Source organism: Argiope bruennichi, chromosome X1 (assembly GCF_947563725.1).
Source record: "Argiope bruennichi chromosome X1, qqArgBrue1.1, whole genome shotgun sequence".
Classification (NCBI taxonomy): domain Eukaryota; kingdom Metazoa; phylum Arthropoda; class Arachnida; order Araneae; family Araneidae; genus Argiope; species Argiope bruennichi.
In genome coordinates, this window is record NC_079162.1 from 82,247,591 (window position 1) to 82,274,066 (window position 26,476).

General features: G+C 29.9%; 1 protein-coding gene across 1 annotated transcript in view; it reads left to right on the top strand.

Moving 5' to 3' along the window:
* The window catches only part of LOC129958363 (zonadhesin-like), a 211,230-nt gene that overhangs the window by 25,345 nt on the left and 159,409 nt on the right, over window positions 1-26,476 (top strand). Inside the window, exon 2 of the mRNA XM_056070797.1 lies at window positions 21,654-21,772. Coding sequence (XP_055926772.1) covers window positions 21,654-21,772 — 119 coding nt within the window. The remainder of the gene's footprint in view (window positions 1-21,653; window positions 21,773-26,476) is intronic.

Consider the following 26,476-nt stretch of genomic DNA (forward strand, 5'->3'; position numbering starts at 1 on the left):
AGATGCGTTAGGTAATGAATTAAAACCTGAATTTCTTCTGAATAAAAATGAAACTAACGAATCTAAAATATTCCTACAATTATTATGGGGCATCTTGTACATTTTTTCCTTTTTTTTTATCTTTAGAGATTTATATATACCAACAATGGAAGAAATAAAATCTCTGCCTCCTTGCATGATCCAGAATAAAGTCTATGATAAACTGAGATGCATCTCTTCGTATTCGTAGCCTGACAAAGTTATATGGAAAGAATTACTTGGTTCGCCATAATGAGAAAAGGCCTCAGATGCCCTTTTTTTTTACATTATTCATCAACATCCAGATGGTTCATCATCACAGGCCTTCAACACTTTATAATCTTCCGCTTAGAAAATTTCAACGATGATACAGGATCACTAAGGCTTCGGAATACCGTATTAAACTCCAGAGAAAACTTATAGTATAATATTACTCTACATACATTTTTCGTAACTGGTAGAAACACAGTGTTTTATTAATATAGTATACATTTTATTATTTATTGTTCTCCTCAATTACATATTAGAAATCGAATGTGAATAATTCTGCATACTTCAGTTGGCTTCGCGGTTTACTCATTTCTTTGCTTAGCTATTCGAACTTATTCGGCAGCCCTGCAAGTAAATAACTAATATGATTTTTCGAGATTTTAAGTAAAATGTCACCGATATTTTAAAGGTAAAAATTGTTCAAAGAGCATTTACACCATTCAAAATAGTTGAGAGCTATTAGTTTGAATCGTCATTGCGTTTGCGAAACGCTTGTAGACTGATATTATTTTTCCGGCCTCTCTTCCTATTCAGAATTTGAACAATTAAATAAAGGCATAAACTTTTGAGTCGCTGTTATGTTTGTTTTCTTACATTGTACATAATTATAAAGAAATTGATACAAGAATATTATATTAAATAATCGTATATTTATTATATATAATCATATTACTACATAATCATATGACTTCTCTATGAAAGCCAATCTAAGACATTCCGCTAGTCAATTTCTGCTTTAGCGTAAGACCGTTCCAGCTCGAAAGCGCATTCATGAAGTGTAGTAAAAATATTAATTATGCAATTACCATCGGCATATCATTTGAATCGAGAAGAAATATAATTTTTCTGTTGAATGCTCTACTTTGGGAACATTTATAAATCATATGACAATTATTTAAAACCTTTTGTAACTTATACTTATCGATTCGTCACAAAATGTTTGGCTCTGTTTTCTAGAAATACTTATCAAATATCAGTTAAAAATTTTTGATAAAACTTTTGATAAAATGTGGTTCAAATTTGAAAATCGAAAAAGAAAAGCACGCATTATATTGTTCAAACCGATGGGAAATATCCACATTTTTATGTTAGTAAAAAGAATTTTATATTTTAATAATCTTCTATTTTTAGACTTTTATTTATAGCTCTTTATTATCAGTTTCATGGAATCTTGAAACAGATGCTTTTCTTGTATTCATTGCTATGTATGAAGAAAGTGATTATCGAATACTTAAAATTTTAAAATGATGAGCGAAGCGAAACAAAGCGTTTATAATCCTTCTAATTATTAAGAGACATCTTTTATATTTTTAAATCTGTAGAGGTTTGTGTACTACAAAAGGATAAAATAGAAGTACTGCTTTCATACAGAATTTAGAATACAGGAATCGAAGAAACCAAGTAATTAGTACACTTACTCCGCAATTCGTAGCTTGACAAAGTTATTTTGAAATAATTACTTTGTTCGCCAAAATGAGAAATGGCCTCAGATGTATGTTCTTATCATATTATTCATCTAACTCCTGATGTTTCATCATCACAGGCCTTTAACACAGATTCGAACCTGCAATCTTCCGCTATGATTCTTTCTGCCCTGCCACTTATCCACAAAGGCTTCCACGTGTGGTTTTTAAATATCGAGAAAACTTATAGTAGTATACTATTGCTTGAAATCGTCAGGGCTTCCAGGCGGTGTTTTAAATAGCTGAAAATCTCAAATATATTATTACTTTAAATACATCTTTCGTAACTAGTAGAAACACAATATTTTAGTAATATAGTAATAATGTTCTGTTCAAGATCTCTAAATGGAATTTGAATAATTCTACATTATTTAGTTGGCCATGCTGTTTTCCCGTTTCTTCGTTTATCTATTTGAACTTATTCGGAATCGCTGTAAATAAATAACTAACAAGAACTTTCGTGATTTTAAGTGTAATATCGCAGGTATTTTTAGTGTTTAATTGGTTGAAAGAACATTTACACAAGTCAAAATATTTGGGAGATACGAGTTTGAATAATCATTGCGTTTACGAAACTCTTGTAGATTGAAATTTTTTTCCATCACCCTCTTCTTATTAGGAATTTTAACGATTCCAGAATTCCATAAGCGTATGATGTGTTGTTCTTTTTCATTACTGTTTCTGTGCTTAATTAGAAGAAATAGGAGCAAAATATGCGCTGTCGCATATTATGATATGCTCCTATAGATATTTGTATAATTTTAATAATAAATTCTTTTTTTTTTTGGAACGAAACTGTTACATATTCATACTGATAGATTTCTATAAAAGAAAATTGCAATGATTTTACAATAAAAAATACACATTTTGATTAAAGTATTAAAATAGAGAATTAGGCTTTTAGTAATTTTCTACTTTTTGTTCTTTTATTCATAATAATTTATTATAAATATTATGGAATCTTGAGCTAAATTTTTTTCTAAATTTCTCCATTACTATTTGCCAACCTAATAAAAGTAAAAGTTAATTAAATATATGAAGAAATTGATTATAAAATACTTAAAATTTGAAAATGATGATCGACATATAAGCGAAGTCTAACAAATGCGTTTATAATCCCTCCAATTATTATGAGACATCTTGCATATTTTTAATTTTATTTAAAAATCTGCAGAGGTTTGTATACTACCAAAGGATGAAATAAAAGTTTCTTTCTTGCAGAATTCAAAATAGAGGAATCGAAGAAACGAAGCTATTAGTACCTTTACTCTGCAATTCGTAGCTTGACAAATTTATTTTGAAATATTTACTTGGTTGAACAAAATGTGAAACGACCTCAGATTTATGTTTTTTTCACATTATTTATGAAACTCTTAAAGTTTCATGAGACCTTCAAAAGCGATCTGACCCTCCAATTTTCCGCTAGAACTATTTTTGTTCTGCAGTGAGACCACTAGGGCTTTCAAATGTTGTATTAAAATCTAGATAAAACTTATGGTATATTATTCCTTTAAATACATATTCGTAACTGGTATGAGCATAGTATTTTACTAAAGTAGTAAACATTTTAGTATTTAATGTTTGAAATCATTATGTGAATAATTCCATATAAGTTTGTTACTCTCGTTGTTTGTAGTTTCGTTGAAACTCTTTTTGAATTATCCGCAAGCTTTTCAAATAAATAATTAATGGAAATGTCAGAAATTTTTAGTAAAATATTTCCGAGATTTCAATTGTTAGAAAGGGAAAGAACATTTTTATGAAGTATGCAACAAAGGTATGAGGAGGTGTGAGTTAGAACAATCATCCCGTTTATGAAACGCTTTTATACTTATATTTTGTTCTTACCCCCACTTATTTCAACGAAATTTCAACAAATATAGAAAGCGTATGCATAAGCGCTATGCAAAATACTTAAGTGTGTGGAATGCCTCTCTATTTGTTTACGTATATTGTTCATAATTAAAAAAAAACATGATAGAAGAAAAACATACAATATCACGAAAGTGTGTACCGATCTTATTACTATTTTAATCATTTGAATAATGAAGCCTCTTTTTGCCTGGGGAACAGAACTTACATATTTATATTGATGTAGATTTCTATAAAGAAAATTGCTATCACACCATTATTAATAAAAAACGCATTTTGATTAAGGTACTGAAGGAGCGAATTAAATCTTTAGTAATTTTCTTCTTTTTGGTCTTTATTTCATAATTATTTATTGTAAATTCTATGGAAACTTCATGCTAAATTTTATTCTCAATTTTACTGCTAGTTTTTGCCATCTAAATGTAAATTAAAAGTTAAATATATATTTCAAGATAATGAAGACTGAATCCTTGAAATTTTTAAATGATGTATTGTCATCGAGAATAGTTTATGTCTCTGCGCGCTTCTGTAGCGCTTCAGGAAGTGAATGAAGAACAAATATAAACTTTATACAAATAAAGCAAATCAATTTTAACAAAATATCTAAAATTCTTCCAAAAATTATAGACTATTCCAGTTATTTAAATTTTTTTTTAATTCATAGGTGGCATCAATCTCAACACTCATTCAGACAAAACATTTAAACTCCACACATGCTCCAGAATGAATGGAAAGAAATATCTCAGATATTTTACCTAGTTATCAGTATCCTGTCAATGTTTTTTTAGAAGTAATTAGGTGTTTAGTCAAAATTAGAATTGGCCTTAAATATAAGTTTCTGCTCAATCTGTTAATGAAAGTGATTGAAACGGAACATCACAGGCTTTTCGTACAGATTAGAAGTAGTAACCATCTACTGAAATAGTTTCTTCGAGCCCATCACACCATTATGGTCTACACAACAACACGCAAGATAAACAACAAGATATTACTTCGCGGTTCTCACACTCACAAATTTATTTTAAAGGAATTAATGGCTTCGTCAAAACGAGTAAAGGTCCCATACACGTGTATTTTTAACTACAATTTTCATCAACCTACTCCAGCTTTAACATCACAAGCCTTCAGTACACACTGGAACTTTTAATTATTTTATGAGGTTGTTTCTGCTCTTTCTCTAGACAAACACGGCTTCTTTTCGTCTTAAAATACAAAGAAGATACTATCAGCTTAATATTTAAAACAGAATTTTGAGTTTTTCGCATGATCCTGAAGAAAGAGCAAAGGATTGCCTCGCTGTTAAAACCCTCGTCAAATTTATTTTAAAGGGGTTAACTGTTACAACAAAACGAGAAGTGACCTGAGATATATACTTTTTATCACAATTTTCATCAACGCGCCACAATTTCATCATCATAGGCCTTCATTACACACTCGAACCTACAGCCATCTCCTGAAGTTGATCTGGCGCCGTCACTAGACAAACATGGCTTGCTCCAGTCGTCTTAAAATGTATAGAAAACAACAATCATATTATATCTTATATAGTTCAGTTTTTTGCATGATTCTTAAAGAAAGGCAAGATAATACTTCACCGTTAGTATCTTCGCAAGTTGATTTTAAAGGAAATAACTGACACGACAAAATGAGAAACCTACTGAGATATAGCTATCGTCTTAAAATTTAAAGAAAACATCTGACATATTAGTATTTTAAATATATTTTCAGTTTTTTGCGCGATCCTGAACAAAGAGCAGGGCATTATTTCGCTGTTAGAAGATTCGGAAAGAAAAATAATTGGAATTAATTAGTACGTCAAAGCTTGTTAGGCCTTAGATACATATTTTTAATCACAATTTTCATCAACGATCATCATTATAGGTTTTCAGGTCGCACTCGAACCTGCAATCATCTGCGGAGGTAGTTTCGTCTCTGCCCCTAGACCAACGCGGCTTGTGAAATTGTCTTAAAATGTAGAGAAAAAAACTATCATATTAGTATTTTATGGATATTTTTCTGTTTTTGTATGATCCTTAACAAATGACAAGATATTACCTCGCTGTTAAAACCCTCGAAAATTTATTTTAAAGGGATTAACTGCTACATTAAACCAAGAAACGACCTGAGATGTATACTTTTATCACAATTTTCATCAACGCGCCGCTGTTTCATCATTATAGGCCTTCAATACACACTCGAACCTACAGCCAACTGGTGAGATTGTTTGCGCTCCGTCACTAGACCAATATGGGTTGTTCCAGACATCTTAAAATATATAGAAAACAACAAATATATTATATTTTAAATAAATGTTTCATTTTTTGCATGATTCTTAAAAAAAGATAAGACAAATACTCAGCAGTTTGTATCCTCAAAAATTGATTTTAATGGAAAAAACTGCCACGTCAAAACAAAACTCAGAACTTTACTCAGATATCCCTTTCGTCTTAAACTTTAAAGAAAACATCTAATATTTTAGAACTTTGTACATTTTTCAATTTTTTGAAACAAAGTACTATTTAGCTGTTGGTACCATTCCAAAGTTGTAGCCATTCCTAAGTTATTTTACAGGAATTAATTGATACGTGAAAATGACAAAAGCCCCAGATGCATATTTTCTATCACAATTTTCATCAACGAGGCGAACATCCATCATCATAGGCCTTCAGTACGCACTCGAAACTACAACACCGTGCTGAACTTGTTTCGTCTCTGCAACTAGCCCAATGCGACATGCCTCTCTCGTCTTACAATGAAAACGAGACAATGTACAACTAACATTTTAGCATTTTAAATATATTTTTCATTTTTTTATCTGTACCGGAAAAACGGGGAAAGGATCACTTCGCTCTTGATACCCTCGCAAATTCATTTTTACGGAATTATCTATTACCTTAACACGAGTTATGGGCTGAGATATGTACTTTTTCTCCTCAATTTCCTTCAAGTTACAGTAGCACCATCATCATACCTACACACACGAACCTACAACCATCGCCTGAGATTGCTCCTGTTCTTCTACTAGGCCAACTTTTCTTGTCCTCCTCCTCTTAAAATGTACAGAAATCAACTAGTATATTAATATTTTTACTAGGTTTTTTGAAACTAATAAAATCATTGTATTTCAGTTAAATAGAAATAGTTTAGTATCTAACATATTTCCTCTATCTTTTTCGAAATAATATGTGAGTATTTCCAAATAATTTAGTTGGCTATACTGTTATTCACGTCGTAGAAAAAGTGTTTGGATGTATACGGAATAGTTGGAAATAAATAACCAAAAAAAATTTCCGAGATTTTAAGTAGAATATCTACCACATTTGAAAGGTTAAAAACGGAAACAATATTTAATAATAATAATAATAATAAACTGAGGTATGTAAGAGTTTTTATAATCATTGGTTTGTGAAACCTTTGTAGACTGATATTTTCTTCCTCCGCGCTTTTCTTCTTGAGTCATTGAATTATTCAAAAAGCTTGAAACTAAATAAAGGAAAGCATAAGCGCATGAAGAACTGTTTGTTTACTGATGATGTGCATAATTAAAAAACTGGATCGATATGAAATATACAGTGAAAAACAGCTGACCGAATGTCCGGTCAGCTCATTTACATATATGTATCATTTCAATAATAGATAATAATTTTTGTTTGGAACAAAATTCTCATTTATTCATGCTAATGCTGAATAAATGAGAATTGAATATTCTGCAAAATAATAAGGCAATGAATTTAACAAATTTTTTCTAAAGACATGTTTTTATTACTGTGCTAAATGGGAGAATTATTTTTTAGTAATTTTCTTCTTTTAAATTTTAATTCATAGTTATTTTTTTATAATTATTATGAATCTTTACATTTTTTTTCTTAATTTCCCTACTATTTTACGCTATCTGCATCAAAGCAAAAGTTAATTAAATTAATCAATAAAGTGACGATTAAATACTTAAAATTTTGGAGATGTGTATTGTCATTAAAAATACATTATGTGTACAAAAAAACGTAAAACATTTGAAAAACGTAGTTCATGACGAAGAGAATGAACATTCGAATTTCAATATTTCAAACATGAAAAAAATTCAAATGAAAAATTAATATATAAAATACTTCCAGTTATTGTGCAATTTTGCAAATATATAATTAACATTTTTAAAGTTCTTTAGTATAGATTTTATGCGTGTATGAGGGGAAAAAAATCCAGCCTCCGTCCATGCTCCAAAATGGATGGCTTGAAAAATCCAAGATGTTTTACTTAGCTGTCCATATAATATAAAATAGTTTTTCAAGTTATTGACTGTTCAGTCAAGATTACAAATGGAAACCGATAACTATTTAAAAACACTTTTGTCGTCATCGCGTAAAGTAGCCACTATCCAGATACTCAATACATAATCGAACCTGCTGTCATCCGCTTATTTGGTAGCATCGATGCTATCAGACCATTAGCTTCGAGACTTGCGGCTCTGAATTGTCAGAAAAACAATTAGATATTATTATTAGTAGATTATTCGAAACTAGAGGAAGCATAGCTTTACTCTTTCAAGATTTCCCTTTTGAAATGACAACTCATTTAAATTACTTCAAAAAATTTAGTAAGCTATGCTACTCTTATGCTATTCGCTTTGTTCTAAAAATAATTACATGTACTCACAAACTTTGAATGCAGGTCTAGAATGTAAATTTTCGCGATTTTAAGTAAAATGTCGCTCGAATTCAATAAGCAAACCGGAGGTTAGAAAAGAAAAATCCGTTGTTCAAACCATTTCAGTCCTGGCCTTCGAAGGTCAAAACGTTTCCCTGACTAATAGTGTATTTTATTACTTGAGGCCACATATATCAGTTTATTAAAACTTTTTACATCACCTTGCTGACGGACATTGCATCCCCAGAGGCCTTCAGTATAAAATTTTCGACTCGTGCTACGAAATGCATTGGAAACACTAAGTATGCATGTACCATCAGTAGGTCAAATAAAACTAGCAGAAATAAAATTTTGAAACGCTACCATTAGAAAGTTTCGAAATCATTGGTCACTTATTCAAAAGATTTGTTTATTTACGCTATTCCTTTCGTTACAGAATGTTTTATATTTATTCGCGTTTCTTAGAAATAACGACACAAATTTTCTTCACATTTAGAAAATTGTCAGCCGCATTTAAAGGGTGAAAAGAGAGAAAGTAGAAATAACGCCGTTTAAAGGAATTAGGATGTATGAATTTGAATATGTATTGCCAGTATGAAAACTTTTTGCAAACTGATACGTGAATTGCCTGTATGTTAGCAATTTTATTTGTAAGGACATTAAGTGACGTTGCCTTCTGTTTCCTGATGTATGAAGAAAAACAAAGTGGAAAGAAATAAAATACATAATTCTACAAAATGTCATCAGGCAATTTATATTCATTGAAATGATAGATACCAGTTAAAATTTGGAATTTAGTAAAAACTCTTATATAATAATTATATTAAATAACAATGCAATAAATTTAAAAAGAAACACGTTTTTATTAAGATAATAAAAAATTGAACTTTTTTTTGTATTTTAATAACTTTTTTAGTTTCTAGTCTTAAATTTATAAATGTTATCGCATTTTTAAGTTTGGAAGTAAATAAAAACTTTCTAATTATATAGTTATATTAAATAGCACCGCAATAAATTTAAAAAGAAACACGTTTGTATTAAAATAATAAATATTGAGCTTTTTTTATTTTATGATATTTTATTTTCTAATCTTTAATTTGTAACTAATCTTAATAAATATTACAGTATGTTAAAATCAATTTTTTTTCGCTGGTTCAAAACTAGATGGCACCATATGCTAAAATCAATTTTTTTTTTCGCTCATTCAAAACTAGATGGCACCACCTATATATCATGCAATAAATTAACAATCAAATTAACTTTTTAAAGGGTCATTTTTTACTAGTCATATTATGTTAAAATATTTTTAGGCTTGAAATTAGAATAAGGAAAGGGATTCATTTAGCTTATTAGATAAATTTAATTTGATTAATTAATTAATTTGGTTAATTAATAATTAAGTAACAAATCAAGACACATCATTTTGTATGAGATAAAGAAATGAAGCATTTAAGTTCTGCCTTTCTAAAAAAATTTGTCAGAACTTATGCCAACCTACATAATTTCATACAAAGATTGATAAATTTGGTGGGAAGCATACTTCCCACGGCCCTAGAAAGGGTTAATTCATATCCTAATTTAATTTGGTTAAATTAATTCATATCCTAATAAATGAATCCTGAGAATATTAAAATAGAGTAGTGCATTAAGAATAGATTAAATACGCACATATAAAAACATTTGTGCATTAAGAAATGATTGAAAATTCGAATTTTTAAATAACTTCACTTGCTATCTACTGTCAAAGCCAATTATTGATGCTTTTAAAAAATATTTATAATTTTACTAACGCTAAGAACAAACTTTGAGTTTTTATACACGCTCTAGAGGGAGTAGCTAGAAGAATTCAAGATGTTTTACTTAGTTTTCAATACCCTTCCCACCTCCCTAAATATTTCTTTTGAAGTTTTTAACTGTTTGATAAAAACTAAGCGGGCCTCAGACATATTTTTTGAAAATTTTATTCATCACACGAAGGGCACTTAAATATTAAATGCACTCAATAGAGAACCGAATCCGTAGTCACCTACCTTTTCAGGAAGATTGTGTCCGAGATTTTATTCGAGAGTATTATTTATCGAGAAAATAATAAATATACTATCACTATCAGTTAATGATACGAAACTAGCCGAAGCATAGTTATACTGTTTCATGCTGTTATTGCTTTTGAATTAATTCGTATAATTTAGTTGTCTATGGTGTTATTTATTTCGATATAAATCTATTTGAATCGGAATCGTTGCAATAAAGAATTGCAATTCCTACGATATTATCTTAAATATCACTCGCATTTCGTGAGACAAAATGATAAAGGAAAATTACGCTGTTTAAAATCGTTGGGAGGAATGGGTTTAAATATACATTCATGATGTGAAAATGTTTTGAAAACTGATATTTTTTCCACCATGCCTCTCTGCTTATTAGAGATTAGAATCCTAAAATTTCCTATATGAAAGGAATGATGGTCTGTTTGTTAGTTGATTTTGTACAAAACAGGAAGAAATGGAATAGAAAGTGAAAAAAAAAGCAATGAAAGTACACCATACTATTATTCATATTTGTATTATTTGAGTTATGGATACTGCTTCCTTTTTTTTGTTTTAAACTTTTCTGTATTAGTGCAGATGTGAATCATATAAAAAATAATGAAATGAGTTTAATGAGACTATTTATAACACGTTATTATCAATGTGTGATCATTTATAATTAACTTTTTATTTCACTAATTTGCCACATTTTTTCTTTAATTTGTAATTTATTTCGGAAGCACTATGTAATTTTTTAACAGAACTATTTCTATAATTCATTATGACGCGGAGGCACATGTATTGAACAAAATGTAAAAAATAATAATAATTGCCAAAAATTTAAAATTATTGAAACATTTTATTGCAATAAATTCTGAAATTATTAAAACATTTTATTGCAATCAAAAACACGTCAAATGCATAAAATTTCAAAGCTCTAATGCATCAGGATGATGAAGAAAATACGAATTACGTTTTTTCACATGAAACCATTCGAATTAAGCATCAGCGTCCGTTCAATTATTTTACAATTTCTTAATTATTTTAAATTCTTTTATAATTATGTAAAAACAAAGATTTTATTAATGGATGAGTCTAAAGAAAAGATTCCATACATTGCATAGAATAAACTGCTGCAGAAATCTTGTGTGCTTTACTTCGCTACATCATTCCCGGTAAAGTCAATTATTACGGCAAAATAAGAAGTGACTTCTGATATATGTCTCTTATCACTTATTCGTTCCTAGATGGAATTCCCTAAACAAAATTCCAGTATGCTTTACTTAGACATCAGTATCTCCGCAAAGGTATTTTGAAATTATTATTATTAGTATTTTAGGTATATTTTTCAGATTTTTCCAGGATTCTGTACAAATGGAAAAGCATTATTTATTTGTAGGTACAGTCTCAAACAAATTTAAAAAGGATTCAATTTGTACATTGAAACGAAATGAGCATCAGATATATATTTTCCATCACTATTTCCATCTACTTATTTGACTTAATCATCATAGGGCTTTAACACACATTCGAAATTACTGACATCTGCTGAGGTTTTTTGTGCTCTGTAACTAGACCGACACGGATTATCCCTTTCGTTTTAAAATGTAAAGATAAGTATCAGCATTTTAGATGGATTTTTCAGTTTTTTGGGATATCCTGAATAAAAGGCAAGGCGCTTCGCTGTTAGTACACTAAGAATTTTATTTGAAAGGAATTAACTGCTACGTCAAGAGAAAAAACCTCAGATATAAACTTTTCATCACAAATTTTCTCAACGTACTTAAACATCATCATCAAAGGCGTTTAGTACACAGACGTACTCGCAGTAATCTGCAGAAGGTGTTTATGCTCTGCCACTACACCAACGCTACTGGTCCTTTCCATCTTAAAATGTAAGGAAAGCAAGTAACTAATTAGTTTTTTTTCAATAATATTTTTGCACGATACTAGATAAATAGCAATCGATTACTTCTCTGTTAATACTCTCAAAAATTTATTTTAAATGAATTAAGTGCTCAGACGAAGCCAGAACCGACCTCAGATATATATATATATATATATATCACAATTTTTATTAAAGTACGGCAGCTTAATCAACGAAGTCCTTCAGCTGACATTCACACCCATAACCATTTGTTAAGCTGTTTCTGCTCTGTCACTAGACCACCACGGCTTGCCCTTCCCTTCTTAAAATGCATTGAAATCAAATAGCCTGTTAGCAATTTCAGTAAATTTCTCAGGGTTTTTTTTAAAAATAATCCTATTTGCAGCAGTTTCTTACGCTGTGTCACTACACCAATTCGGCTTCTATGTTTCTTTTTAAAATGTAAAGAAAACCACTGGCGTATAAGTATTTTAATTAGATTTTCCAGTTTTTCTCATGATCCTGAATAAAAGACAAAGCATTACATCACTGCAAGTACCCCCGCATATTTATTTTAGGGAGTTAACTGCTACGTCAAATCTAGAAATAGTTTCAGAAATATGTTTTTTATCACAATTTTCTTCAACTTACTGCAGCTTTATCAGCATAGGCCTTCAGTGCAACATAGATCCTACAGCCACTGCAGCAATTGTTTCTGGTCTGTAACTAGACCTACACGACTTGTCACTCTCGTCTTAACTTCTAAAGAAAATAACTAACATATTTTTTAAAAATATATTTTTCACATTTTTCTAAAATCCTTAACAAAGGACAAGGCATTACTTCGGTTTAGGTACCATCGTAAAGTAATTTTAAAAAAAAGGAATTAATTAGCACGACAAAACGAAAAAGGTACCAGAGGAATATCCTTTATCGCTAATTTAATAAAAAAACAAAAAACAAACCTTCTTCACCGAAGACCTTTAGATAATACTCGTTCTTACAATTATCTGCTGTGGTTGTTTCTGTTCTATAACTAAACCAAGATGGCTCGATCTTCTCGTTTTAAAGTGTAATGAAATCAAATAACATATTAGTATTTTACATCATTTGGTAGAAAGGGCAATTCATTACTTTGTTGTAGGTACACTCGCGTTAGTAATTTAAGCAGGAATTAATTTGTACATCAGAATGAAAAAGGCCTCAGATGCATATTTATTATCACCGTTTAAATCTAAGCATTGCGATATATTCATCATGGGCCCACAGCACACATTCGAACCTACAAGCTTCAGCTGAGGTGGTTTGTTCTCTGTCACTAGACCAACAGGTCTCGTTCACCCAGTCTTAAAATGTAAAGAAAACAAGTAATATTTTAGTTTTTTAAATAAATTTTTCAGTTTATTGCATCATCCTGTGTAAAAGGCAAGGCATTACTTCGCTGTTAGTACCCTCAGAATTTTTTTTTATATGAATGAATCGCTAAGTGAAAATGAGGAGAGACCTCAAGTATAGATTTTTTATCTCGACTTTTATCAACATACTGCAGCTTCATCGCCATTGCTTTTCAGTACAAACTCGAACCTAGAACCATTTGCAGCAGTTTCTTATGCTCTGTCACTAGACCAATTCGGCTTGTATGTTTTATTTTAAAACGTAAAGAAAACCACTGGCTTATAAGTATTTTAATTAGATTTTTCATTTTTTGCATGATCCTGAATAAAAGACAAGGCATTATTTCTCTACAAGTACTCCTGCAGATTTATTTTAAGTCAGTTAACTGCTACGTCAAATATAGAAACAATCTCAGAAATATGTTTTTTATCACAATTTTCATCAACTTACTGCAGCTTCATCAGCATAGGCCATCAGTGCAAAATGCATCCTACCATCATTGCAGCAATTGTGTCTGTTCTCTAACTAAACCTCCACAGCTTGTCTCTCTCGTCTTTACCAGTAAAGAAAAACATTAGCATATTTATTTAAATATACTTTTCACTTTTAATATATATTTTAAATATATTTTTTAGAAAAACTTTAACATTTTTTAAAATATATTTTTCACTTTTTTGTAAATTAATGATTAATTTGTGCGTGAAAGCGAAAAACTGCCTTAGATACCCCTTTCGTTTAAAATATTAAAAAAAACTAAGAAATTAGTAGTTTTAGCATTTTTTTCACTTTTTCTTTTTCCTGAACAAAGCGCAAAGTATTGTTTCATTTTTGGTAAATTCGGAAATCTATATTGAATGTACTAATTGGTACGTCAAAAATAGAAAGGCCTCAGGTACATATATTGCATCACAATTTTTATCATCTGAGCGAACCTTCATCATCATTGGCCTTCAGTATACCCTCGAACCTACAACCATATGTTGAGATTGTCACTTCTTTGCCGCTGGACCAACAGGGCTTGAGCTTCTTGTTTTGAAATGTAAAGAAAATAACTAACGTATTGGTATTTTAAATATATTTTTCAGTTTTTCCTTGATCCTGAAAAGAAAGGCAAGGCAATACGTTCCTGTTGATAAACTTGCAAAGTTCTTTAAAGGAATTAATGTAAAGGAATTTTTAAAGGATATAATTTAAAGGAACGTCAAAAATAAAAAGGCATCAGATACATTTTTTATCACAATTTTTATCATTCCAGAGAACATTCATAACTAGTTTTGAAATGTAAAGAAAATAATTAAAGTTTTGGTATTTTAAATGCATTTTTCAGTTGTTGCTTGATCTACAAAAGAAAGGCAAGGCAATACTTCCCTGTTTGTAATCATGCAAAGTTATTTTAAAGGGATTAATTGGTAAGTCAAAAAAAAAAAAAAAAAAAAAAAAAGGAAATCCTCTGACACATATTTTTTTTTTTACAATTTTCATCAACAAATCCAACCTTTATCATATTTCTTCAATACGCACTCGGACTACAACCATCTGTTAAGGTTGTTTCTTCTCTCAAACAAAACTAACACTGGTTGTCCCTGTAGCCTTAAAATGTAAAGAAAGCAACAAACATATTAGCATTTTATATATGTGATGCAGTTTTTTGAAAGATACTGAACATAGGGAAAGGCAGTACTTCGTTGATGGTACAATCTCGAAGCTATTTTAAAATGATTAATTGGTGCTTGGAACCGAGAAACGGCCACAGATACCCCTTTCGTCTAAAATAATAATAATAATAATAATAAAAGCTAAGAAATTAGTATTTTAAACATACTTTTCACCATTTGTTTAAACCTGAGCAAAGGACAAGGAATTGATTCATTTTTAAATTCGTAAATTTATATGAAAGGTACTATTTGGAACGTCAAAAAAAAAAAAAAAAAAAAAAAGGCCTCAGATAATTTTTTTTTACGACAATTTTTATAATCCCAGTGAACATTCACCGTCATTGGTCTTAACCCTCGTAACCCTCGAAAGTTCAACCATTTGTTGTAGTTGTCACTTCTCTGTCGCTGGACTAGCAGGCTTGAACATCTAGTTTTGAAATGAAAAGAAAATAACTAACGTATTGGTATATTAAATACATTTTTCAGTTTTTGTTTAATCCTGAAAAGAAAGACAAGGCAATGCTTCCCTGTTGGGAAACTTGCAAAGTGATTTTAAAGGGATTAATTGGTACGTCAAAAATAGGAAATCCTCAGATACATATTTTTTTCTCAATTTTCATTAACAAATCGAACCTTTATCATTATCCTTCAATACGCACTCGAACCTACATATAACCATCTTTTAAGATTGTTTCTTCTTTGAAACTAATAATGCGTATTCCTCTAGTCTTAAAATGTAAAGAAAACAACTAATATTAAAAACATTTTATATACGTTATTCAGTTTTTTGCTAGATACTGAGTATAGGGCAATGCATTACTTCATTAATGGTACACTCGCCAAGCTATTTTAAAATGATTAATTGGTGCTTAAAAACGAGAAACGGTCACAGATACCCCTTTCGTCTTAAAAAAATAATAATAATAAAAAGCTAAGAAATTAGTATTTTAATCATATTCTTCACTATTTGTTTCTTCTTGAGCAAAGTTCAAGGAATTGATTCATTTTTGACAAATTCGTAAAAATATATTAAAGTTAATAATTAGTTTGTCAAAAGTAAAAAGGCTTCAGATACTTATTTTTTTATCACAAGTTTTATCATACCGGTGAACATTCATCATCATTAGCCTTCAGTACATCCTCGAACCTACAACCATACGGTCAGTTGGTCACTTCTCTGCCGCTGGACCAACATGGCTTGAACATCCAACTTTTTAATGTAAAGAAAGTAACAAACGTATTGGTATTTTAAATACATTTTTCAGTTTTTGCTTGATCCTGAAAAGAAAATCAAGGCAATACGTTCCTGTTGGTAAACTTGCAAAGTTATTTTAAAGGAATTAATTAGTACGTCAAAACGATGAAAGATACATTTTTTTTCTCAATTTTCATCAATAAATCCAGCCTTTTTTATTATATTCTTTCGATACGCACTCGAATCTACAACCATCTGATAAGGTTGTATCTACTCTGAAACTAGAATAATACTGCTTGTCCCTCTAGTCTTAAGCCCTTACCCCCAGTTACCCCTTTCGTGTAAAAAAATAATAATTAAAAAAAGCTAAGAATTTAGTATTTTAAGTATTTTATTCACTATTTATTTGATACTGAGAATAGGTCTAGATATTGATTCATTTTTGGTAAATTCATAAATTTATATTAAAGGTACTAATTAGTACGTCAAAAACAAAACAACAACAAAAAAAAACCGGCCTCAGACACTTCTTATTTTACACACAATTTTTATCATATCAGTGAACATTCATCATCATTGACCTTCAGTACACCCTCGAACCTACAACCATATGTTGAGATTGTCACTTCTCTGCCGCTGGACCAACAGGGATTGAACAACTAATTTTGAAATGTAAAGAAAACAACTAACTTATTGGTATTTTAAATAAATTTTTCTGTTTTTTAACGAATCAAAGGGCAAGGCATTACTTTGCTTATGGTATACATTCAAAGTTATTTTAAAAGAATTAATTGGTAGTTCAAAACGGGAAACTGCGCCTTGTATATATTTTTTGTCACTATTTTTATCAGGAGAATAACGCTTTAACTTTACAGGCAATTAACGCCATTTGCTGAGGTTGTTTCTGCTTTACCACTAGACCAATACGGTTAGTCAATCTGAATTTAAAATGTAAGATTTTCCTTACATTTTAACTATTATATTTGTAATTGAAGTACATATTTCTCTTTTTTGCATGATCTTGAAGAAAGGGTGAGGAATAACTTCGCTTTTAGTACCGTCGCAAAGTTATATCAAAGTAATTAATTGCAATGTCAAAACGAGAAACGGCCTCAGTTATATTTTTTTTCACATTATTCATCAATCCCAAAAACTGCATCATCATAGGCCTTTAACACAAGGAATATCCCGGGTAATTTGCCTATCAACAAAGATTACAAATAGAAAATGATATATGTTCTATATCACTTTATTCCTCATCACGTCTAATACCCTCTAATCCAGGTATTCAGTACATATTCGAACCAACAGTCATCCTCTTAACTGTTTGCATCAGAATGTTAGCCTCGAGACCAGCGGGTCTGAGTTGTACGAAAAACAATAAGCTCTTATTATTAGTAGATCATTCGAAACTAGAGAAAACATAGCTTTACTTTTTCAGGATTTTCTCTCTGAAGTGATTACTTAGTTATTCTAAATAATTGGTTTGCTATGCTATTATTACACTATTTGTTCAAACTTTAAATGAAAATCTTGAATAAATTTCTGCGATTTGAAGTAAAATGTCACTTGCATTGAATAAGCAAAAAAGAGGTTAGAAAAGAATATTCCGTTGTTCAAAATAATTAGGCCTGGCTACGAAAGTGAAAATTTTACCCTGACTGATATGTGTATTCTATTCCCTATGGGCAGAAATGTACGTTTCTTATCACTTTCTCATCAACTTACTAACGGACATTGCATTCTCACAGGACTTCATTATAAAACATTCCTCTCGCGTTACTAAATGTAGTGGAAACACTAAGTATACTTTTACCATCGATAGGTCAAATAGAACTAACAGGAATAAAATTTAGAAAGGCTGCCATAAAAAAGTTTCGACGTCGCTGGTCACTTATTCAAAAAATGTATTTATTTACAGTATTCGTTTCTTTGCAGAATTTTTTATATTTATTCGTGCTCCTTATCAATAAAGATACGAATTTTCTTCGCATTTAAAAAATGACACTCGCATTTGAAGGGTGAAAAAAAAAGTAAGATGAATTAACGCCGTTTAAAAGAAATGAGACGTATGAATTTGAATACGTATTACGAGTATGAAAACATTTTGCAAACTGATATGTGATTTGCCTCTATTTTAGCAATTCTATGTGTAAGTGTATCAAGTAAAATTGCCTTTTGTTTCCTATGTAAGAGAAACAAAGCGGATAGAAATAAAATGCACAATACTACAAAAATTTATTAGATTATCTTAAGTACACTATTACTATCCGTAGCTGATTCGGTAATAGCCGTAACTGTAATTTGTTGTTTCTCGCTCTTTCTTAGAAGTATTTCAGATTCGTTTGCATTTTATTCCATATGATTTTGTTGGTCTCACTTTTACTAATTTCCTTGTAAAATCATTTCGTTTAACCGGGGAAATTTTAAAATCGTGCATTGCCAATCAAGAATGCAGCAAGTGCACAAAAATTCAAAACTGTAACGCACTAATAATAAAAAGAAAATAATTCATATCTATAAGAATGATCGAATCATGCCAAATAAACTTATAAATCAAGAAAGTGTTGTTCACGGAAAAGCAAGCATTTTGCCTATATATTTTTTAAAAAAATGTTTATTATATTGGCCTCATGCATTAGCAACAAAATGTATGTGTATTTTTATGTATGATTTCTGGTATATTTTTCTTATTGCTGAATTATAGAAAGAAAATAATGTATAGGAAATTGATATTCCATTGCTTTTGAGTTGCAAATAATTTAAAGATAAGGTCTGTGATTCAATCGAACGTTTATAAATTTATTGTTAGTTACTATTAGGCTTCAAATATATAAATTAAATGAATAGAACAGGTGATTAAAACAGTCATGCAGATAACAAGGCCAGAAATAGATGACTTTTATGTAGGTAGTTAAATCCTAATCGTTTGCTGAAGTAATTATTTCATTGTTCCGTAAGAAAAGGTACATGTTTTTGCTGGTGCAACAATTGTAACAGACCTTCAGCATTTAAAGAAAAGGCTAATTGGGCAATAAGTGATGTTTTTGAAGTAGTAAATGTTTTTGGATATCATAAAAATCTTCTGATTAACTTCTACTTTTCAAAATAAATTGTTGGATTCGACTTGGGATATCTTTTTAAGGTGTACGTACACACTTGAAGATTTTTTTTTAAATTTTAACTTTAAAAATCCAGTTTTCTAACAGTAAGTTATTAATATATGTTTAAACTCATTTCAGTGAGAAAAAACCGTATTACACTAATTATTAATTAATTAAATAATATTTTATGAGCTAATTAGCCTATTTTTTGAAACATGATAGCTTAAATTCTAATTTGTACAGACACACAATTCTAGTTGGAAATTATGCCTAATATTAATCTTCATGTTGTCTGCCTCAAACAAGTTATAAAAATGCATAGTTTTTTTTAAACAATTTTTTTATCAACGATAAATAGAAAAAGCTAGATTTTTTCTGTAATTTTAACTTTTAAACAGCTATTAAAAATTTATTTCTATAAATATAACCTTGATTGATGCACAAAACATCCGCTATTTCATACAGATTATTTTGATATATAAATAACTGTCTTTGGTTAATTTCTTGTTGAGTTATGATTGTTTGAAGGAAGCAACATAGTGGAAAAATATCATTCTTCATAAAATCAGTTTTAAAACCACCGTAACTAGAGTTTTTAATGAAAGCACCTCAAGAAAAATAATTCTAACTCGAGAAATATTTCGAATATTGACAGCATCTTGGTATCGTTTCAAAGCTAAAGGATCAGAGAACATTATTAAGTAATAAAAAAATATTCGATATTTTGAACGATTTTCGAAGTTTCAAGTGTGTACATACACCTTAAAATAAAATGTAACATTAATCCATTAATATATTGGAACTGCCATGGATTGTATGCTTTATATATTTGTCACTCCTCCCCGTCGTCAAGGTCGCGGGCATTGAATCATTCATTCAGCATTCATTAAGAATCGCTGTAAATCTATCTTTCTTATTATAAGATCAACATGGCGGGAAAACGGTATTACAGATTCGTAACATTAATCCGTAAATACTGTTCGTCAGCGGATTCTGAGACGACCACATTTCGGCGATTCCATCTCATTAAGGAGCGAGACGCGGAATGATGAGCGCATTTCCGGTATTCACCTTTGACGTTGGATTTCCCCCATTAGAGACTTTTTAGTTCAATTTTTTTTCACGTGTATGTGAGTGTTGTATTATTTCTGACAGCATTTTATTTTAACTCAAAATTTCGTATTGATAAGTGTAGCCAAAAGTGATAAAAAAGCTTTCAGGAATGATACGAAGAAAATTTTACATAATATCATTAAATATTGTGACCAAAAAGCAGAAAACGGGGAATTAAAATATTCTTAAAAAAATTTAATAAAATATAAAAAAGAAACATTTTAATATAAAAAAATCATTATTATTTTGTAAAAAAAAATTACCGAATTTTAAAAATCAGAAATTTTTTATTTATTCTTCATAATTTAATGTTTATGTTCCTTATATTAAACAAAAATTGCCCTGAAATATTTTACTGTGAATCAGTACCTTTTTCCTTCAGTGTTACTAATTATCTGTAATGTTTACGTCTCATAAAACCGCGAGTCTTCATTTTTAAATGTAAACATCTCCTATTTTCATCTTTCCTCTCACCCCAATTTTGTCGAATTAAACCCATCCTAACGCATGCGCAAAAGTGCGAAAAGTTTTACAATCCGTTGTCAAACAGTATTTCAGTGATATTTGCTGATTGAAAGCCGAAAGTAACATAGATTTTATTACATTCCAACTGCATCGAAAATAAGACTTCTGATTGTTGGATTCGACTTAGGATATCTTTTTAAAACCGCATGTAATATTAATCCATTAATATATTGGAACTGCCATGGATTGTATGCTTTATATATTTGTCACTTCTCCCTGTCGCCGTTGGGGGCATTGAATCATTCCTTCAGCATCCATTAAGAATCGCTGTAAATCTATCCTTTTATAAGGTTAACATGGTAGAAAAACAGTATTACAGATTCGTAACATTAATCCGTTAATATTTCAGTGATATTTATTGATTGAAAGCAGAAAGTAACATTGACATAACATTTTATTGCATCCGACATAACATTTTATTGCATCCGTACTGCTTCATTAATAACGTTTCTGGTTTCTTAATTTCAGAATAAAATATAATGACAGTTGCTTTTTTTTCCTATTTCAGATGTAGCCAACAGTTCCTTATATTCGACGCAATTTTCCAACTCTTGTGCTTCTCATATTTTACTTTTAAGAGAAGAAAATGAAAGGTTAAAGCAAGAGCTCGATCTGTTCAAATATAAGGTATGTAAATACAAGTATTCTTTCTTTTTTGAATTAAAATCATCTCCTTTTCCATTTACTTTTGTCGTTTACTTCAAAATCCGAATTAATCAGGCGCATTTTCCCCCTTTCCCCCCTAATTTCTTTCCTTGCACAATTTCGTAATAGCATGTCAATTATCCCAACAAATATAGATGGCTAATGTATTATAATGTTACTCTATTTATTCTTTACTCTTTGTATTAAAAAAGGTAGGAAATTATAGTACGATGTGCTCAAAATATAAATAGCGAATACAAATTGCAAGCAAAAGAAGCAATTTCGACCTGCTTAAATTTACGGATAAGCTGGATATCAATCCAGCGATAAACAGTTTCGACAAGGAAAACCAGATAGTGGATAATGAATCAATTCCCTAATTTTATGCATAATCTTTACTAACAGACGCTTGTAAAAATATTCAAAATAGTTTTTTTTAAATAAACCATTTTAAAACCTAATGCAAATCTAATTTCATAAATTAATATAACTAAGCTAATTTTTTAAAACATTAAGTTTGTACAAAATAATTAAAAAGGATTCAAAGCTCACGCTGAAAAATGTGATCTGAAGCTTTACAGTATTCCTGAAACTATGATCTAAATATCGTTTACGGTATCAAACATTTCATGCACTAATTGGAACAGCAATTATTCCACCATTTCATACATGCAAATATAGGATCAACTAAGAGAGATTTATCATTTTTTACAATCCTAAAATAAAAGCAATTGAGGATATGTATGTGTGTATGTTTCAAACGAGTGGACTGATTTTAACAAAATTTTGCTCATCTATTCTTCGAGACAAGAGAAAGAACACTGTCTATTTTTTAAGGTGCTAAAGTTAATTAAATATTCAATTAATCTATATACTTATAATAAAGCTCAATGTGTGTGTGTGTGTGTGTGTGTGTTGGCGCTCTACAGGCCAGGTCATTTGACATACAGCTACCAAATTTGGTGCATGTATACCTTAGAGGTCGGGCATGTGCAACTGGGGTCCCTTTTTTTGAAATTTTAATTAGAATTTTAATTATTAATTAAAAACTTACTTTCCCGCCAAAAAAATCTTCCATTTTCCCCACCGCCAAATGAGTAAGGCTTCAGTTTTTTTCCCCCAACAGTAATGCGGCTAGGGTTAACATTTTTCGGCGGATTATTTCAAACGATTCTGTTTATTTTCTTAATGTTTTAGGCATTTAAAATTAAACATTGTTAATTAATCCATGTTTCAGATTCATTCTGAAGTACTTTTGAATTAAAATAACACAGAATAAAGGAAATTAAAAATATATAATCTGCATAGCGTTACCCCAACTGGCGTAGAAAAATTCACACATTTGCGTTACCGTAACTGGCGAAGAAAATTCACGCATGCGCATTGTGTTCTGATTGTTGACATGACAACCATTATCAACGGATGATTTAAATTATTTTTAGGTTAGTTGCATGCTTTTGTAATTAAATTGTATTTATGTAAGTTATATATTTTTTTGTATATGCTTATAGTTTTAAGTACATCGTTTTTTAAGTAGTTTTTTAAACCTGTTTTCGACCGATTATTTTAAACGATTCATTTTATTTTCTTAGTGTTTGATGCATTTAAAATTAAACATTGCTAATTAATCGATCTGTTCATGATGAATCTGAGAAAATTTTGTTGACAAATTCTTGAGATATTACATAAATTAAGAAAGATATTCTTTAGTGGCCATAAAGTTTAAACGCTCAGTGACTCTATTATCAGTAATCATATTATTAAAAGAAATGCTTTGTTTCAGTAAAAAATATTATTATATTAATTGCAGATTAATCATTTACACTTTAATTTAAAGCATAAATTCTACGAGGGGTAACAGAAAATTAGAGATATACATATCACGTTATGACTGAAGGCCTTTATAATATTATGAGTGAATTATATGACTATCAAAATTTGAAGTTTTAAAATATTTTGCAGAAGAATCTATTAAAGTTGGAATTGCGTAAAATATTTAATGGTACGATCGGAGTTTAACCCCCTGCTTGCGCAATTTTTAAAAATCGCCAACAATGGCCTTGCGAAATGTTCAAAAGCAAAGGAGCAGATGTTCAATTATAGTGCATAATAAAGATTGCCAGCTTTTTCGCGTTATCGCAACTTGGCGAAGAAGGGTGTTAAACTCCGGTTCAACCTATTTAATTATTAAAATTTAAACGAACATTAAGATTGGCAAACCGGCTGGTCGCCAAAGGCGGCTAGTTAAAAATAAGCCTAAATTTTGCCGTTTTTCTGCAGTAACTTCGGAGTAAATAATGTTACAAGAAATATTTCAATATAATTCAATATCATTTTGCTGTCTCAATGATATCAATTCCTTTTTTTGCCCAATTCATCTTTCAATTGCTGTTAATTTTTGAAAAATTAATAAATTAATTGAATTATTTTACCATTAATTTTTAAATTTCTGTTTAATTTTAATACATATATTTTCCAACAGGTTTATATTTGCTTTCCTAGCAATGCCTAAAAGTAATCACTTGCGAGCAAATGAAGCAAATATAGTTCCTATTATTATGAAGAAACAGCCAAATACTTTTAAAGTACTGAAGAGACTTTACTGTAACTTAGATAACGACCACAGGAGTCTCACCAAATACCTAGATGAATAACAAATGGAATATTACGTAGTATCCCTCAGTGTTTAAATAATAATAATAATAATAAAAACAGAAAAAGTCGTGATAAAAGATCTTCCAGTCAATTAACGCAAAACTGAAATTAAAGATGAACTCACGAAAAAAAGATTAAGAGTTGATGATGTGAATCAGCTCAAAGAATTAAAAACAAAACAAAAAAATTCCTTGCCAATTTTTCAGGTGTATTTCCTTAAATCTAAAAATATTCCCAGCATTTATGATTTGGAAACAATTAGATACATGATATTCAGAACTGAAAACTATATTAGGAAAACAGTAAATCAATGTTTCGCCCTGTTAAATATTTGATCACCACAGCTCAGGAGGCATACTTCAAATTCAGTTCGTTTTATGGGCCATAAATCACGAATCTAGAAACTGCCCATATAAAGGTAAAGAAAACTTCATTCCTGAATGCGGTAATTGTAATGGATAACATACAGCCTCATTTAGAGGATTCCCAAAATTCCCCTAAAATCAACTCTATTGAGAAGAAAGAGGGGGAAAAAACCTTTGCCTGTCTCTTCGAAAGAAAAAAAGTTAGAGTTGTTAAAGAAAAGCCCAAGAGATGGCGCCACAGGCATCAACTGTCAAGCTGCGGATCGAGTTAACGGTAATGAAGATTTGACCGATTTCTTCAAATTCATGAATGAAATAAAGAAAATAAACTGGAGCAATTTTCTCCAGTTTAGCTTCAAAATTACTCATAATAATTAATTTTACATTTAATTAAAACCAATAAAGTATTAATTAGCTTATTAAAATTCTTCACTTTCTTAATTATTTTTTTACTCAAATATTTATCCTAATTTTTCTCTCATTGATACATTTTGATAGGATATTTGTCAAGAAATGCTCCCATTTTTTTTGCTGACCATCAAAAGATTGTTAATATTTTAATTGGGACTCTTGAGAGTTAACTGCACAGAGATCTAATTCTAGAAAAATATGGTTATAATCGAATCTAGATTTTAATATACAAATCGTAGCATTAAATCACTTCAGTTTATTGTAGCATGATCATGGAAATATTTTACAGGACTTTAACTAGGAACACGTTTTTTACCACTTTGAATTTGGTTCGAATTTAACAAAATTCTCAATCTTCTAGATTTTTTTTTATTGCTTATAAAATATTTCAACAACAACAAGAAAATTACTTGGACAGTGCTACAGTAGTTTATAAATGCCCATATTGGATAGCGATAACATGTGCAAAATAAAACTTAATAAAAGGTGATAACGAAATGAAAAGACCAATTAAAAATTTTCTTGAAATCGGACAGTGCTTCTACGATATAATTATGCTGAAAGAATTAATGCATAAGACACTGTCGACGCAAGATAAGACACGGAAAAGATAAATCATATGTTCATTTTTATAAATCCCTTCCAATTCGGAAAATAAGAGAAAAATAATTTATCACTGACAGCGGTACCCTGAAGAATATTAGATCTTCCACCGTATTCAAAAGAGGAAATTTTGACGAAATAATTTCCTATGGATTCTGCCTTTTCGTCACTCTCACTTCTACGACCGGACATACTCGATTTTGTTGCACTAATTTGGGATGCTTCATACTCATTGTATCTTTTAATGTAATCAATGTGACAGCATTCATAACAAACAACGCATTCAGTTTTATATCAATTATGCCTGAATGACTACAATGAACAATGAACGAATGCATGCTCTTATGATGGAGGCTGTTTAAAATGAATGTAGAATTAAAATTAAAATTATAATTTTTTTTCAGAAATACAAAATAAGTAATAAAAAAAATTCGATATTTTCACCAAAAGTTTTTTTAAATTTAATTTGTTTATTTATTATTTTTTGAGCGTAGCCTAAAAATTTTTGTAAATAAGGATTGTAACGACAAGCAGGAATTCAAATTTGTTTTGAGTCTCTGGCGAATAAACTAGGGTGCACCAAAAAAAAAAATTTACCACTGTTCGGTCATGAACAATATAGAAAGCAAAAAAAGATACGACGATGTTGTTT